Source organism: Bos mutus, chromosome 21 (genome assembly GCF_027580195.1).
Source record: "Bos mutus isolate GX-2022 chromosome 21, NWIPB_WYAK_1.1, whole genome shotgun sequence".
Lineage (NCBI taxonomy): Eukaryota > Metazoa > Chordata > Mammalia > Artiodactyla > Bovidae > Bos > Bos mutus.
Window position 1 is genome coordinate 6,544,339 of NC_091637.1, and position 17,717 is coordinate 6,562,055.

General features: G+C 39.4%; 1 protein-coding gene across 6 annotated transcripts in view; it reads right to left on the bottom strand.

Moving 5' to 3' along the window:
* Nucleotides 1–6,635: 6,635 nt before the first annotated feature.
* LRRC28 (leucine rich repeat containing 28) overlaps nt 6,636–17,717 on the bottom strand; it is a 194,033-nt gene continuing 182,951 nt past the window's right edge. For all 6 annotated transcript variants that reach the window (XR_011461553.1, XM_070357922.1, XM_070357920.1 and 3 more), the window contains one exon: nt 6,636–7,107. Coding sequence is in view for 5 of the 6 variants with exons in the window: in XM_070357922.1 (XP_070214023.1) it covers nt 7,035–7,107 (73 nt within the window). In the remaining variant the exon portion in view is untranslated. The remainder of the gene's footprint in view (nt 7,108–17,717) is intronic.

The following is a 17,717-nucleotide window of genomic DNA, read 5'->3' on the forward strand; positions in this document are numbered from 1 at the left end:
TTGTGTGATTCAATCCTATTAAAATATTAAGACTTTTTTTACCCCAAGGAATGCTCCATGTGCACTTTACAAGAATGCGCATTTGCTGTTGTTCTACGTATGTCTGTTAGGGCTACTTGGCTTAAGGTGTTGTTCAAGTCCTCTCTTTGTTGACTTCTCTTTAGTTGTTCTATCCAAAATTGCAAGTGAAGCACTGAAGTCTCCAACTGCTATTATTGAATTGGCTATTTCTCACTTCAACTGTATCAGTTTTTCCTTCATGTATTTGGCGCTCTGTTGTTAGGTACATATATGTGCATAATTATGTCTTCTTGATGGATTGATCCTTTTATCATTATGTAATGTCTTTGTCTCTAGTAACAATTTATGCCTTAAAGTCTCTTTTGTTTGAGATTAATATAGCCACACTAGCTCTTTGTTAAGTTTGTGTGGTATATCTTTTTCCTTTCTTTTTTTTTTTTGGTTTTACTTTCAATCTATTTGTTACTGATTTGTAGGCAGCATATGGTTGGATCATGATTTTTACCCATTCTGCCATTTCTACCTTTTGATAGGAGTGTTAATTCATTTACATTTAATATAATTACTGATAAGGTAGGATTTAGTCTGCCATCTTGCTATTTTTCTCATCTTTTTTTCTATTCCTCCCTACTTCCATGCCTTCTGTTGTATATTTTTAGTGTGCCATTTTTGTATCTTTTGTATCCTTTTTGTATCTTTTACTATATACTCTTTAGTTATTATTTTACCACATATTTCTTAGTGTTTTCCCTGAGGATTATAATATCTTAATAGTCTAGTTTTGATTAATCCCAGCTTAATCTCAGTATTATACAAAAAGTTTGTTCCCATACAGGCTTGTTCCCTCTCCCTTTCTTTGTACTGCTCTTGTCACACATATTTTGTTTTCTCACTTTGTGACCATCAACAAAGACTTATAACTTTTTAATGGAGTTGCCTCTTAAATTAGGAGTAAAAAAAGTTGTGAACAAAAACTGCATTTATGCTCTTTTATATTTACCCCTGTAGCTCCCTTTACCTGTGCTCTTTATTTCTTCATGTGCATTGGAGTTACTGTCTATTGTTCTTTTATTGTAGCCTCAAGGACTCTGTTTATTATTTCTTGTAGGACAGGCTTGCTAATGCTGAATTTTATCTGAGAATGTTTTAATTTCATCTTCACTTTTGAAGGATTGTTTTGCTGGAAAGAAAATACTTGCTTGACAGTCATTTCGTTTTGCACTTCCAAGAAGTCATCCTTCTCCCTTCTGGTCTCCACATTTTCTGATAAGAATTTCTTGTTTATGAGTCAATTTTCTCCTAGTCTTTATCTTTCGACAGTATGATTATATGTCCAGGAATGAGTTTGAATGTATCCTACTTCAGGTTCATTGAGCTTCTTGGTATGTTAATATTTTTCATCAAATTTTGAAGTCTTTGGTCATTATTTTTTCAAATATTCTTTTTCTCTTCTCCCCTTATGTGACTCCTGTTATGCATATATTGGTACACTTGATATTATCTGATGGGTTTTCAAGGCTCTATTAATTTTTATCCATTCTCTTTTCTTTCTGTTCCTCAACCTGGATAACCTCAATTGACCTATATTCAAGTTTGCTGATTCTTTCTTCTGCCTACTCAAATCTGATGTTGAGCCCCTCTGGGGAATTTTTCATTTCAGCTATTTTTATTTAAACTCTACAATTTATGTTTGTTTTTTTTTAAATAATTTCTTTTTATTTATGTTTTCTACTCAGTGATACATCACTTTCATACTTTAGTTATATGAATGTATTCAAATAGTCAATTTAAAGGCTTTACATATTCCAACGTTTGGACTTTCTTAAGACAGTTATTGACTTTTTCCACTTTTTATGGGGCACGCTTATTTTTTGCAAGGCTCGTAATTTTTCTTTGAGGAAAACTAATAGGATAACTTTAGAAATTAGGTTTACTTACCCTTTTGCTAAGAGTTTGATGAAGTTGCTGGTTTTGGTTGTCCAGCAACTCATCTGAACTAATTCTTTAAAGTCCATATTCTTCATAAAAGATAGACTCTGAAGTCTTTCTCAGGTAGTTTCTTAGTCACCCAATGATTAGACAGTACTTCCATAAGCACCTGAAACCAATAACTCTCCCAGTCTTTGCTGACAGCTTTGTGTGTGTGTTGGGACATCCTCCAACACCCAAACCCAGCCAGGAGGTTGACAACTCTGCCTTCATCTTCACTTTCTGCTTGAGCAGTTCACCAAGATCAACCTAAGGTGAGAGTTAGGATGTCTCCAGGTCTTTCCTGAGCAGAAGTAACAATCCTTGGCTTGTGCAAAGTCCTTGGTCTATGTGTGTACAAGCTCATCTAAATTCCCAGGAATGGCAGAGCTTTTTGAAGCCTCTCATTACTCAACTTTTCCTTTTTAGTTTATGGTTAGCCTGTGGTTTGCTCCAATGGTTATCACTTCAGGCAGCCACAAATGCCTCTGATTTTTTCTCATATAATACTTGGAAAAGCATTGGTGGCAAACTCTGATCAGAGAAAATAAAGACAGTCTCACAAGTGAGGTCTTCCAGGAAACCACCAGACAATTCTCTGGGAATGAGGCATTGAAAGAGCTCCAACCCCATTCTTCCAGTGGCTTCTATGCTGCTGCTTCTACCATGATTGTGAACTGTTGGTCTTCAAGGATAAGCAGAACTAGAAGTGGGCAGGGGGGATGGAAATAAGACTAGTTAAAATACCGTAAAACTTACAGTTCTTACTGAGATTCAGCTATTTCTCTTGCATAAATATTTCTTGGGATACTGCAAGATTAATTTCCAGAGTTCTGAAAAAAGTTGACTCTGATTTTTTTTGCACATTTTTTCCTTGTCTTTATGGAAGAGAGAATTTCCAGAGGTACTTATTCCATCATTTTGGCTGGCTTTAAGTATTTAATGTCTTTATTTTTCTTAACAAAGTGAATCTGGTTAAAACAATAAAGTCATCACCATTGACATTTCTGGGCATTGACATGGTTAAAGCTCAACTATTCTATAAACAGCAGTATCTGTGAGAATGACCAAAGTGGATATAATATGAATTGTAGAAAATATCCACACTATAAATGAGCAGTGTCAAAATGTTTCATTCGGCAGACTCACAATATTGGAAAATTTTTTCACAATATAAAAACGAAGGAAGGAAGGAATCTTGGTGTACTCTAGTCTCAAAATTTCTATGAGAAGCAAAACCTGACAGGTAGCAAGGATAATCCACACTCTGCCATAAGGTGAATTGGAGGCAGGGGGTCTGGGGGAAACCTGGCCAAACCTTGCAAGTCTCTTAATTACATACAGAAATGACTTCCAAATGCTCCACCTTCTGTCCAGCTACCACACTGGGATGTCAGTACTTTTCGGTCTCTGTGAACCATATAGTCACGCATCAAAGAGAATATCCTAGACTGTGAAGCAGTCTCTTTTCCTGACCAAAGATAATAGGCACTCAGCTATGATCAATCCCTTTCCTGGAGACACTTGCATCACTTTCAGATCTATCAGCTACTAGCACAGGGAGGTACTTCCTGGGTAGGGATAGTGAGAATTGAATGAGTTTTAGATAGCCATGTAGTTATTTTCGAGAATACAGACTTCATAAAAATTCCCTCAGTTTAACAGAAGGCAAGATATTCACTTAATTTTCATGGATAAATGTAGAAGACCCTCATCAGGAGTATAAGCAAGAGTTGATGAAAACTGCAAAAATAGTAAGAGCATAATAAATTGTCCAGGGTTATGTAAGGATACATTTTAAAACAAGACTCCTGATTTTTAAATAAGATTATGAGTCTATGAAATGAATTTACATCTCAACATTGAATTACATCAGGTTGCATTAGTGTTGGCCCAGTTAAGAATCCATGATCGTAAATCATCTGAATAAAAATGTTTTGATTTCTCCTGAAGCAGTGTATCATGTTTAAGCCTTTTACAGTAAAGATGAACATGTCTGATTTTTCAACACAGGAAACAGAAACCTAATTTTACTATTAATAATTTCTAAAAGTGGCTTTGAAAGAGATTACAAAATATGTATGTATTTTAGAGAAAACTATGTGTAAAGCCTCGTAAGCCAACTGGTATTGAAGTATTTTTACTTAAATTGTGAACATTTTAATTTGTGGAATTAAATGTGGAAGAAAAGAGAGATGTACATTAAACTAGGAAGACAAGCCAGAGTGTGAAAGGTTTTAATGAGTGTTGAGTACGTTGACCAAAAGATATTTAATGTAGACCATGCTTTTCCAGAAAAGGAGGGTCAGATTACAAAGGAGTTCATCCTTCTATTAATCAGAACATATCCTCCACTAGCCAGGGCTCTGCTGTGTATCGGTCAGTTTTAAAACTACTAAAGTGTGCTCAAAATATGTATTTTATTCATCAAAAATGCAACATTTCATTGATCTATGCGATGTTATGTAATTGAGGATTTTGGTATAATAATAACTTGGCATTTCGAAGAACATTGATACAGTAATCCAGTTTAAATGGACCCTCTTTGAACTCTATCTTAAGAAGGTCTATGCCCAAAAGGGTATCCTGGATTTTAAAATTTACCAATATCCACATATCAGATTACTGATGTAAACTTACCTGAACAGGCTATATTTTCCAAATAATTAACTTTTGGGGCATTATTATAATTGCATGAAGTATTTCTCTACCTAAGATAATCATTGCTCAGGAAAACACATATATAATAACTTCAGAATTTTCTGCAAAGCTCTGGACACAATTAAATATTTAGAATGTAGGCAAATCTTCTCCAGTCTACAACACTCCTTTATAGTATTAAAAGGTTAAGAATGACACCAAAGAATGAACACCACAAAGAAGTCAAATTATAAGTTCCATTTCTCATCAATTAAATTGGGTTCTGCATCAAATTGGGTTCTGGTCTCAGGATTAAGGCTGAGACTATCCAAATGTTGTCTGCCCAGCCCACTGCTGGACTTCAACTTACATTATTCGTACAGAGGCTGCTTGGATTGTAGCTGTCTTTGTAAAATCTCAAACAAGTTAAAAGTATTACATATCCTTGTTTCAATAGAATCCTGAATATTAGGTTATCAAATTTCACAATTCCATTTTAAGACATATGATCGTAGAGGGAGAAGTAGAAAGATGTTGAAACATATTAATGTCACTTAAATGATAGGTAGCAGCCTCTTAGGCCTGAACCACATTTGTGAAATTTCATGCCACATTTTCACCTCCCAATTTATATACATGGAGGGGTTACACTAAAACTTCAATTATTCCAAAAGATGAAAGAAGTGTTACATTTGATATAGATCTTCAGTTCCTATTATACTATAAGCCTTTGAAAGATTAAGGCTGAAGAGGCCAAGTTATGAAAGGGACAAGAGGAAGTAAGAACAGTGGAAATACAGTTGATAATGTTCTGCCTTCACCATTCTATGTGTATAGTCTGCCTTCCGGGCAGCAGGTGGTGTGACTGTGAAAAGATCACACATTCGTCAGTAACTATGTAGGATTTTTTAGCACTGTTAGAGCCTAGCATTACAGATTTAGGGCAGCTAATAAAATTCCATAAACCAAATTTTTGACAAATATGAAATTTTTGGAAAATAATTTTCCTACCAAGTAAACCTTCTTGGTGTACTCCCTTTTAGTCCTGCCTTTAGAGAAAACTATGTACAATTAAACTTTTTAAAAATGTAAAAAAAGATTCAGTTCACAGCAACCAGATGAATATCTGGCAGCAAAGCAACATTAAAATGCCATCCTTTCAAAGGAAGAGCAAATATGTGAGTCCTCCACTAAGAGCATTATCTTATGTCAGAGTACAATCTCACACTTTCCATTTATGGCCTTTTTGCAAAAGTCCAAGGCTGAATTTGGACCTGCGTTTCCTGTGTTTTCTCAGTGTTATCTGGACAACAGTGTGTCAAGTACTAAAGAAATCTAGGGTCAAAATGAAGATTATCTAATGCTGCAGGTATTTAAATAAATGTGCACAGACTGTACTTAGAATCACCTTGCTAAAAACTAGTAGGAGAAGTAGCTGAGACTTGTTTATCATATGTAACAAAGATATTTCAAAGTCAGTATAAGTTTAACCATAATCCATCTAACAAGAAACACCAGAGGTCATATTTTGATGTGTTCTCTTCTCCCTTTCTCAGTAGCCAGAAAATGTTTAAATCCAGAAAGAAAAGAATCAGATTCTTTTAAAGCCTCAAATATTCTTCAAACTCTTCTCAAATAAAAAATAATCTTATGAGGGAATAAAAAAATTCAAAAATTATTTTTTGTAGTCTTTCAAAAGTGTCTATTTCATTTATAGTCTAGTTTTATTTTTAAAACCCTCACAAAATAGGTGGCAAAACTTTATAAACAAGGTTGTAACTTTCCAAAGGGTGTGTGCTAGGACCCTTGTGAAGCCCCTGCTAGAGTCCAACTTGGAGCCAACTCAGGCACCCTCTCTCTCCTCCCCTCACCCCCAACCCCCACCCCCACCCCTCTGCCAACGATTCAATACTATTGAGGTCATAGGGTTGGCTGAAATTTGTTAAAAACATGGAGAGTAACCTCTGGGGAATAATTCACTGGGGAAAGAAAGACAGAGGAGAAGATTACAAGTACCACTGAAGGTATATATGTTTAAAAGTTAATTTGGTTATATTATCAAGTTATAGTTCTTCAGGGAGCTGAAACTTGCTCTAAATTAGATTTGGGGAGGCATATCAAACTAAATAGTCTGCATATGAGACACACTCACATAAAAAGAAAAACACAGAAGACCAAGGGTTCTTAATTTGGAGGAGGATATATTCCAACTTGGGGGAAGGGTGAAGGCATTTCAGTTCTGAAGCTCGATCGTGACGTCTCCAGAGTCCTGCAGTCTCTGAGTGTGGCAGGACGCAAGGGCTGCTGGGTCTGGCTGGACTCTCCACCGCTTTGCCGCACAGTGTGCGATATGCAGGCAACTGCAGTGTCAAGCTGGCACCACTCCTGAGGCTCTTGAGTGTTTATCAACTCAGTAGGTCAAAAGTCTGCAGACATTGGGTGGAGCAGCAGTAAGCCACAAAACTCACAGTTGTCCTCCTGGGGAAAGAGGGGGAGATGAACACAGTTCAAGAGGAAAGCCTCAGGATTCCTTCCATTAGAGACAGTCTTTTTCTTGGTTAAAATAAAGAATTAGGTATGGTCAACAGAACACACAACAGAAATGCAAATTCCTTTTAAAACTGAGCACTGGAATCAGGTGAGGTATGCGTATGCTCATTTTATTAGCAGCTTTCAGACAACACCTCCATGTTAGCTGGAGTGGGTTGACCTGCCCTCCTCCAGGGGATCTTCCCAACCCAGGGGTCAAATCCGAGTCTCTTATGTGTCCTGCAGTGGCAGGCAGGTTCTTCACCATAGTGCCACCTGGGAAGCCCCCTATGTTAGCAGCTAAGGAAAAATAAGCTTCTTCCATGTTATGGTCTGAATTCTACTTACTAGACCCAGTGCAATGAGAGAATTTGAAATATATTATAAAAATCATGTAATTGAAAATGTCACCAATTTAAATAGAACATATATATACATACACACACACACCCCCCCCCCCAAAGAGTTTAAAAAACACAATTTTAAGGGATTTATCCTACAAATGTATTCCCATAGATTGCTTATAGAAGTAATTTCAGAATCTGAATCCCGGAGTTTGAGGGTCTTCTCCCACAAGCAGAGGAATCCCGTCTCAAACTCCACTTGCCATCTGCCTGCAGTGAGTCGTGAGCCAGTCTGGGCAGCTCCAGTGGCTGGATGCCTTGTTTTCCCACCAGAAGTGCTATTCTCTGGTGAGGAGAGAATAATCTACTGTTGATTCCACAGGATTCCTGTGCTGGCTGTTTTCTCTTTTCCCACTCCTCAACCCAGTCTTTGCCTTTCTCTGTGGTGGCACCAGTGGTAAACAACCGACCTGCCAATGCAGGAGACGTAAGAGGTGTGGGTTCAATCTCTGGGTCAGGAAGATCCCCTGGAAGAGGGCATGGCAACCCACTCCAGTATTTTTGCCTGGAGAATCCCATGGACAAAGGAGCCTGGTGGGTTACAGTCCATAAGAATTGCAGAGTTGGGCTGAAGTGACTTAGCACACACACATGTAGTCCGAGAAGGTCCTCTATAGACCCTACCTCCAAAGCTGCTGATGGCACAGCCACCGGAAGAGAGAAAAGCTGAACTTTTCTTTCTTCTTTTTAAGAAAAAGTCGAGTTAATACAGGTATAGGTACATACAAACACAGAATAAAATTCATCCATTTTAAGTGTACAGTTGAATGAGTTTTGAAATATGTACAAGTATTTAACACCACAATCAACATATAAACTATTTCTCATCTTTCTAAATGTTCCTTGTGTCCACTTGCAGCAAAGCACCATCCCCCAAACTCCCTGCCAAGTCTCTGGCAACCACTGATAAATCGTTTTGTTTCTCTATGGGCTTTAATTTTCTCTGGATCACCACAATCCTCCAAAAGAAGCTTTGCCATTATGGGTTCTCCTGTCTTAGATTTTTGTACTAGTCCTGGATTCCCCAACCAGCTAGGTTTGGCTGATATGAGCATACACCTCCCCTGGATGGACCTTCCTATATGGCTTTAGTTCTCACTGGGCTCCAGTCACACTTTTCAGCACCCAACCAGGCAGCTGACAACTCTGCCCTAGCCTTCACATTCTGCTTGCACAGAGTCTCACTTCCTGCCAGCAGAAGTGAAAGCTCAGGGCCTTCTTGGGCCTTCTTTTGAACATGCCCACATTCTTATCCATGCACACGACCTTAAATACTCCCAGAAATATGTCAGTGTTTTTTGAAGCCCCTGCAGAAACCTCATTCTCCTATCTTCCCTTCCAGCCTTCAGTTCAGTTCAGTTCAGTTGCTCAGTTGTGTCCAACTCCTCCAACTCTTTGTGACCCCATGGACTGCAGCACACCAGGCTTCCCTGTCCATCACCAACTCCCAGAGCTTGCTCAAATGCATGTCCATTGAGTCGATGATGCCATCCAACCATCTCATCCTCTGTCATCCTCTTCTTCTCCTGCCTTCAGTCTTTCCCAGCATCAGGGTCTTTTTCCAATGAGTCAGTTCTTCACATCAGGTGGCCAAAGCACTGAGCTTCAGCATCAGTCCTTCCAATGAATATTCAGGACTGATTTCCTTTAGGATTGGTTTGAACTCCTTGCAGTCCAAGGGACTCTCAAGAGTCTTCTCCAACACTATAGTTCAAAAGCATCAATTCTTTAGTGCTCAGCTTTCTTCATGGTCCAACTCATCCATACATGATTACTGAAAAACTATAGCTTTGACTATAAGGACCTTTGTTGGGAAAGTAATATCTCTGTTTTTTAATATGCTGTCTAGGTTGGTCATAGCTTTTCTTCCAAGGAGCAAGCGTCGTCTAATTTCACAGCTGCAGTCACCATCTGCAGTGATTTTGGAGCCCAAGAAAATAAAGTCTGTCACTGTTTCCATTGTTTCCCCATCTATTTGCCATGAAGTGATGGGACCAGATGTCATGATGTTTGTTTTTTGAATGTTGAGTTTTAAGCCAGCTTTTTCACTCTCCTCTTTCACTTTCATCAAGAGGCTCTTTAATTCCTCTTCACTTTCTTCCATAAGGGTTGTATCATCTGCATATATGAGGTTATTGATATTTCTCCTGGCAATCTTGACTCCAGCCAGTGCTTCATCCAGCCCAGCATTTTTCACAATGGACTCTGCATACAAGTTAAATGTATGCAGCCTTGCATACTTCTTGTATGCAGCCTTGATGTACTTCTTTCCCCATTTGGAACCAGTCTGTTGTTCCATGTTTGGTTCTAACTGTTGCTTCTTGACCTGAATACAGATTTGAAGGCAGCACTTTAACAGCATCATTTTTTAGGACTTGAAATAGCTCAGGTGCAAATTCCATCACCTCCACTAGCTTTGTTCATAGTGACGCTTCCTAAGGCCCACTTGACTTCACATTCCAGGACGACTGGCTCTAGGTGAGTGATCACGCCATCATGGTTATCTAGGTCATTAAGATCTTTTTTGAGTAGTTCTTCTGTATATTCTTGCCACCTCTTCTTAATACCTTCTTTTTGTTAGGTCCGTACCGTTTCTGTCCTTTATTGTGCCCATTTTTGCATGAAAGGTTTCCTTGGTATCTCTAATTTTCTTGAAGAGATCTCTAGTCTTTCCCATTCTATTGCTTTCCTCCATTTCTTTGCGTTGATCACAAAGGAAGGCTTTCTTATCTCTCCTTGCTATTCTTTGGAACTCTGCATTCAGATGGATGTATTCTTCCTTTTCTCCTTTGCCTTTTGTTTCACTTCATTTGTCAGCTATTTGTAAGGTCTCCTCAGACAACCATTTTGCCTTTTTGCATTTCCTTTTCTTGGGGACGGTTTTGATCACTGCCTTCTGTACAATGTGAACCTCTCTCTATAGTTCTTCAGGTACTCTGTGTATCAGATCTAATCCCTTGAATCTATTTGTCACTTCCCCTGTATAATTATAAGGGATTTGATTTAGGTCATACTTGGATGGTCTAGTGGTTTTCCCCACTTTCTTCAATTTAAGTCTGAATTTTGCATTAAGGAGTTCATGGTCTGAGCCACAGTCAACTGCCGGTCTTGTTTTTGCTGCCCGTATAGAGCTTCTCCATCTTTGGCTGCTTAGTCTATTATTTGGCCCAACAGTTATTCACTGCCTCAGACATCTGTGAAGTTAAGCAATTGCTTGTAATTGTTTTGACAATTTTTGACAAATATCCTCAGGGAAGAGGTTTTTTGCACTGGTGAACTCTGATGGAAGAAATAAAAAGACAGGCTTGCAAGCAGGGTTTCTTAGTGAACCACCCTTTGAAGATGCTCCTACTTCCTCCCACACTTTTCCAATTGCTGCCAGCTTGCTGGTTTTAACTGTGATTTCAGATCCTTAGTTTTCAAGGTTAAGACTAGAAGATGGGACTGTAAGTTACAACATCACAAAGATCTCTGTTCTTTCTGAGATCCAGCCACTTTTCTTGAATAAGTGCACTCCAGATTGCTGTAAGCTTTTTGTTAATTTCCAGAGTTCTGAAAAATTCAGTTCTGACAACTTTTGCCAGTTTTTTCCCCTGCTTTTACGGAACAGTTGACTGTTTCCCCTCACTCTGCCTCTACCTCTCTGACCGGAGCTTTTACGGGCAGGCCCCTCCTGATGGCTCTAGTTCTCCACAGCCTCCAGATCTTCCTTTGTTCTTTAAGCCAAAAGATTAAGAACAGTAAACCTTCCTACTGCTGTGAGTTCCCAGGTACTTTCTCATCCCTGTGGGTGCTCTGAATCCTGCCTGAACTCCTATAAGTAGTCCCTCACCATTAATTCCTCTTCAACATTCCAGCTTATGTGTGCTTTCCAGCCAGTACCATGGCTGATTTAGTGTGTGTTAGAGTGAGTGGCCTAAGGAACAGTCCATCAGAGTGGGATTCTGGGGTTGGGTTGGTGAGGACATGAATGACCTCCTTGCTAGGGAAACAACGGGATATCACTGATCACTTGAAGCTGTGGTATCACGATGACTTGAATGGTCACTCAGACTGCCAGTGGAGGATAAGGTGCTGGGAGATCAAGTGTGGTGGTACTTGATTGCTGTGGCATCATGATTAATTCAAAGACTGTGGAAGGAGATGGAGTCTTCTGACTGCTGAAGAGATCCCCCCAAATCCCAAGCCCCCTCAAAAAAAAATAGATAAACTTAGTGACTTAAACTCTCAATTCAAGGCATAGGTAGAGAATCAGAAAGTTTCTATATGGTGGCCTTAGAGGAATTCTTATTTTATGAAGCTGTGTGAGCGACATGCCTGAGGTCTGAGTGTACAAGCTGCAAAACCACATGCCAGTTACAGGTATATTTATGCTAAGTCTCTTATGCTAAGATAAAGGTTCTGGCTGGGAAAGGGTGAGGACTTGAGACTTGAGATGGAAACCTTTGTGTAGACAGGAGGATAAGAACCTTAAACCTCTAATATCTCTAAACATTTCTTCACATTAGAAACAGCCTTTCTTGCCTTCTAAGAAAACAAGCAGTCACTTGAATAAAAAGATTTCACTGACTTCATCTGGTGTGGTTACCTAAAAAGGAAATTTCTCTTCTTAGGACCCACATGAACAATACTCCCTGCCTCTAGGGCCATAGAGAAAGTAAAATCCCAGCATGATTCAGAGTTAATTGCAAGAGCTGCTCCTGGGAGAGATTACATACATGAAGGAATCTTGCCAAATTTTATTTGCAGGAATTTGAAGAACTATGGAGTCTAAGTACATTAGCTAGTGAGAATAAGTCTAAGACTAGATCAGGCCAAGGAGGGTGTTTCACATAGGCCTTAGGATTTAATGTGTTCATTTGAGTACCTATAATAGTTAATAGAAGTCTTGACCCAGTAGAGGCCTACAGTCGGTGAGAAAGAGATGTTGGAACTTTCACTGTATAGTCCAGAGGAAGAAGAACAAAGGCTTAGAGAAATGGGGATGTCATAGTGGATCCAATGAAGTGTAACCTGCTCAGTCATTACCTGGAAATCTCTGGGAGGGTCAGGAAAGCAGTCCCTTCACTGAAACATTAAAATATGTATTGATGAGGGGAAATCAAATTGGAAATAGCAAACACACTTGATACTTAATACAACTCATGCTTACTAGAGGTGACAGAGAAGGCCTGCAAAAGTTCAGGTATCTGCCACATTGGTAAAGTTTCAAATGGAAAGAAGAGTTACATCCAGAACTGCTCACTATGAAGAAACAGATACATACTTGTGGGTTCCTTTGGATTTTGGAGGCAAAATACATTTTGGTGGGAGCTATTGGTTGTGCCAAGATGGAATAGCCCCATTGCTCCCAGGTCCTTTCTCTTATAATTAAAATAACACAACAAGCAAGCATTGGAAGACTCTGAAAGACAGAATGAAGATAGACAGCCTAGGACCCTAGGGCTTGAGAAGCAGCACAGCAATGGTGAATTCCCTCGGCTTCCTTACTGCCTCCCACATACCTCAGACAGGACTCTAGACGCTTCCAACCCAGAACCACCAACAAGCAGGAGCAAAAAACAAAACAAACAAAAAAACCAAATCCCCCAAACCTCCAAGAGAAGCCTGTTCTCCCTATCCAAAAGACTGGGACACAGAAATCCATCCATTTATATAGAAAGAAAAGCAATTAGTTGCTTAGGGCTGGGTATGGGGAAATAGAGAAATGACAGCTAAAGAGTACAAAGTGTCTTTTAGAGTGAGAAAAATGTTCCAAGATTGTCTGTGGTATTGACTGAACATACCTGTGACTATAGTAAAAACTGCTGAATTGTACACTTCAAGTGGGTGAATTGTATGATATGTAAACTATCTCAATAAAGCTGTTAAAAAATAATAGCACTGAAAGGAGAAACAGATAAACTCACAATAAGAGTGGGAACTTCAACGTTTTTACTCTCAGTAACCAAACTACTAGCCTCTCAGCATAGGTACAGTAGAACTGAATAACTCAATGTACCAAAGAATCTAACTAACATATACAAAACACTCCACCCAATAGTAACAAACATACTTCCTTTTTCTCCCAGAAGCCCATGGGACATTCGCCAGGATAGACTATATTCTGATTCTGTGTTGAAGAACAAACCTCGCAAATTTGAACGAACTGAAATTATATACAGAGAATACATCCGGTTTCATCTCTGACATAAAGAGCCTAGAAGTTCTCATTCCTGTTTGTATAACAAGAACAAGCTGAACAAATTGAAAATCAGTAACTTTTCGCTATTGACCAGAGAACTGAGGTCATAGGGCAAACTGCAATTTCAAAATCTGGCAAGACAGATACCTCCAGAGGGTCACAGCTGAGATTTGCTTACCTGGACAGAAGATACTAGAATTGCAGGGAGGCTAAGTGTGGAAAAGCCTGAGAGTGAGATACTCCTTAGGGCTGCAATATTAGGGTGACCAGGACACAGGCAATGGCACCCCACTCCAGTACTCTTGCCTGGAAAATCCCATGGACCGAGGAGCCTGATGGGCTGCAGTCCATGGGGTTACTAAGAGTCGGACACGACTGAGCGACTTCCCTTTCACTTTTCACTTTCATGCATTGGAGAAGGCAATGGCAACCCACTCCAGTGTTCTTGCCTGGAGAATCCCAGGGACGGGGAAGCCTGGTGGGCTTTTGTCTATGGGGTCACACAGAGTCGGACACGACTGAGGTGACTTAGCAGCAGCAGCAGGACCCAGGAATCTTATAAGGTGTCATGGTGAAAATCCAAAAAAGATCCCCTTGCTGCTCATTCAGGAAGAGGGAAAAGAGTAGTCACTATGTAACATGTCCAGAGCATCTTCCATACAAAGGACTGTTCTTCAGAGGGAAGAGCTTACTAACACCTTACCCCAGCTAGGGAAGGACATTCTTCCCACCCAAGCCTGCTTTGCCCTGCCCATTCCACCTAAGTGGGGAAAGCAAGATATGCAAGACAAGAACAATTTGTGAAGGTCACAGCCTAGAGATATAGGCCCACTAAAATAATGAGATATAATCACAAAATTGAGAACACTTCCCTCCCTCATTAATCGCCAGAGTAAATGGCCTGCAGCATAAGGACAGTGGAGTATAGATCAAATTAATACCCAAAACTACTAACAATGAAAGATTAGAAAGAGAAATTAAAGAAACAATCCCATTTACCAGTGAATCAAAAAGAATAAAATACCTAGGAATAAACCTACCTAAGAGGCAAAAGACCTGTACTCTGAAACCTATAAGACACTGATGAAAGAAACTGAGGATGACACAAACAGATGGAAAGATATATTGTTTACTGGAAGAATCAATATTGTCAAAATGAGTATTCTACCCAAGGCAATCTATAGATTCAATGCAAGTACTATCAAATTACCAATGGCATTTTTCACAAAACTTTGACTGTGTATGGATCACAATAAACTGTGTAAAATTCTGAAAGAGATGAGAATACCAGACCATCTGACCTGCCTCTTGAGCAACCTGTATGCAGGTCAGGAAGCAACAGTTAGAACTGGACGTGGAACAACAGACTGGTTCCAAATAGGAAAAGGGAGTACGTCAAGGCTGTATATTGTCACCCTGCTTATTTAACTTCTATGCAGAGTACATCATAAGAAACGCTGGGCTGGATGAACACAAGCTGGAATCAAGATTGCCAGGAGAAATAACAATAACCTCAGATATGCAGATGACACCACCACCCTTATGGCAGAAAGTGAAGAAGAACTAAAGAGCCTCTTGACGAAAGTGAAAGAGGAGAGAATGAAAAAGTTGACTTAAAGCTCAACATTCAGCAAACTAAGATCATGGCATCCAGCCCCATCACTTCATGGCAAATGGGGAAATAGTGGAAATAGTGGGTGACTTTATTTTTTTGGGCTCCAAAATCACTGCAGATGGTGACTGCAGCCATGAAATTAAAAGACTCTTACTCCTTGGAAGGGAAGTTATGACCAACCTAGACAACATATTAAAAAGCAGAGATATTACTTTGTCAACAAAGGTCTGTCTAGTCAAGGCTATGGTTTTTCCAGTGGTCATGTATGGATGTGAGAGTTGAACTATAACGAAAGCTGAGTGTCAAAGAATTGATGCTTTTGAACTGTGGTGTTGGAGAAGACTCTTGAGAGTCCCTTGGACTGCAATGAGATCCAACCAGTCCATCCTAAAGGAGATCAGTCCTGGGTGTTCACTGGAAGGACTGATGTTGAAGCTGAAACTCCAATACTTTGGCTACCTGATGTGAAGAGCTGACTCACTGGAAAAGACCCTGATGCTGGGAAAGATTGAGGGCAGGAGGAGAAGGGGACTCCAGAGGATGAGATGGTTGGATGGCATCACTGACTCAATGGACATGGTTTGGGTAGACTCCAGGAGTTGGTGATGGACAGGGAGGCCTGGCGTGCTGTGGTTCATGGGGTTGCAAAGAGTCGGACACCACTGAGTGACTGAACTGAAGTGAAAACAAAAAATTTGTATGGAAACATAAAGGGCTCTGAATAGCCAAAGTAATCCTGAGAAAGAAATTAGAGTTGGAGGCATCAGGCTCCTTGACTTAGGATGATACTACAAAACTACAGTTATCAAAACATATGGTACTGGCACAAAAAGATAAATATAGATTAAAGGAATAGGATAGAAAACCCAGAAATAAACTATGCACCTATAGTCAATTAATCTATGACAAAGGAGCCAAGAATATACCGTAAGTGGTACTGGGAAAAGTGAACAGCTACATGTAAAAGAATGAACTTAGAACATTCTCTATCACCATATACTAAAATAAACTCAAAATGGATTAAAGACCTAAATGTAAGGCTGGATATTATAAAACTCTTAGAAGAAAATGTAGGCAGAACACTCTTTGATATAAATCACAGCAGTATCTTTTTGCATCCACCTCCTAAGAGGAGCCATGCATTTTGGGAAGATGCCCTGGTATTCTTGCCTGGAAAATTCCATGGACAGAGGAGCCTGGCAGGTTACAATGCATGGGGTCACACAGAGTCAATCATGATTGAGTGACTGAGCATACACACACACCTAAGAGTAATGAAAATAAAACCAAAAGTAAAAAAAATGAGACCTAATTAAAGTTAAAGGCTTTTTCACAGCAAAGCCTTTCACATAAATGAAATGAAAAGACAACCCACAGAATGGGAGAAAAGATTTGAAAACAAAATAACTGACAAGGGATTAATTTCCCAATATGGACCCAGCTCATGCAGCTCTAAATCAACAAAACAAACAACCCAATCAAAAAATGGGCAGAAGATCTAAATAAACATTTCTTCAAAGAAGATATATCTAGATGGTCAAAAAGCACATGAAAAGATGCTCAACATGGCTATTTACTGTTGTTGTTATTTAGTCATGACCAACTCTTTTGGACCCCATGGACTGTAGGCTCCTCTGTCCGTGGGATTTTCCAGGCAAGCATACTGAAGCGGGTTGCCATTTCTTTCTCCAGGGCATATTCCTGACTCAGGGATTGAACTCACATCTCCTGCATTGGCAGGTGGATTCTTTACCACTGAGCCACCAGGGAAGCCCGGCTAATTATTAGAGAAATGCAAATCAAAACTACAGTGAAGTATCATCTCACATTTGTCAGAATAGTCATCATCAAAAAATCTATAAACAATAAATGCTGGAGAGAATGTGGAGAAAGCAGAACCCTCCTCACTCTTGGTGGAAATATAAATTGGTGCAATCATAATGGAGAACAGCATGGAGGTTCCTTAAAAAACTAAAAATAGAACTAACATATAATCCAGCAATCTCGCTCCTGGGCATGTATCTGGAGAAAACCATAGTGGGAAAAGACACAAGTATCCCAATGTTCATTGCAGCACTATTTACAACAGCCAAGAGATGGAAGCAAGCCTAAAAGCCCATCAACGGAGGAATGGATAGAGATCTAGTTCACATACAATGAAGTATTACTCAGCTATAAAAAAGAATGGAATAATGCCATTTACAGCCACATGGATGGACACAGAGATCATCATACTTAGTGAAGTATATCAAAGACAAATATCATATAATACCATGCATATGTGGACTCTAAAAAAGTGATTCAAATTCACTTGTTTACAAAACAGAAACAGACTCACAGATGTCAAAAAGAAACA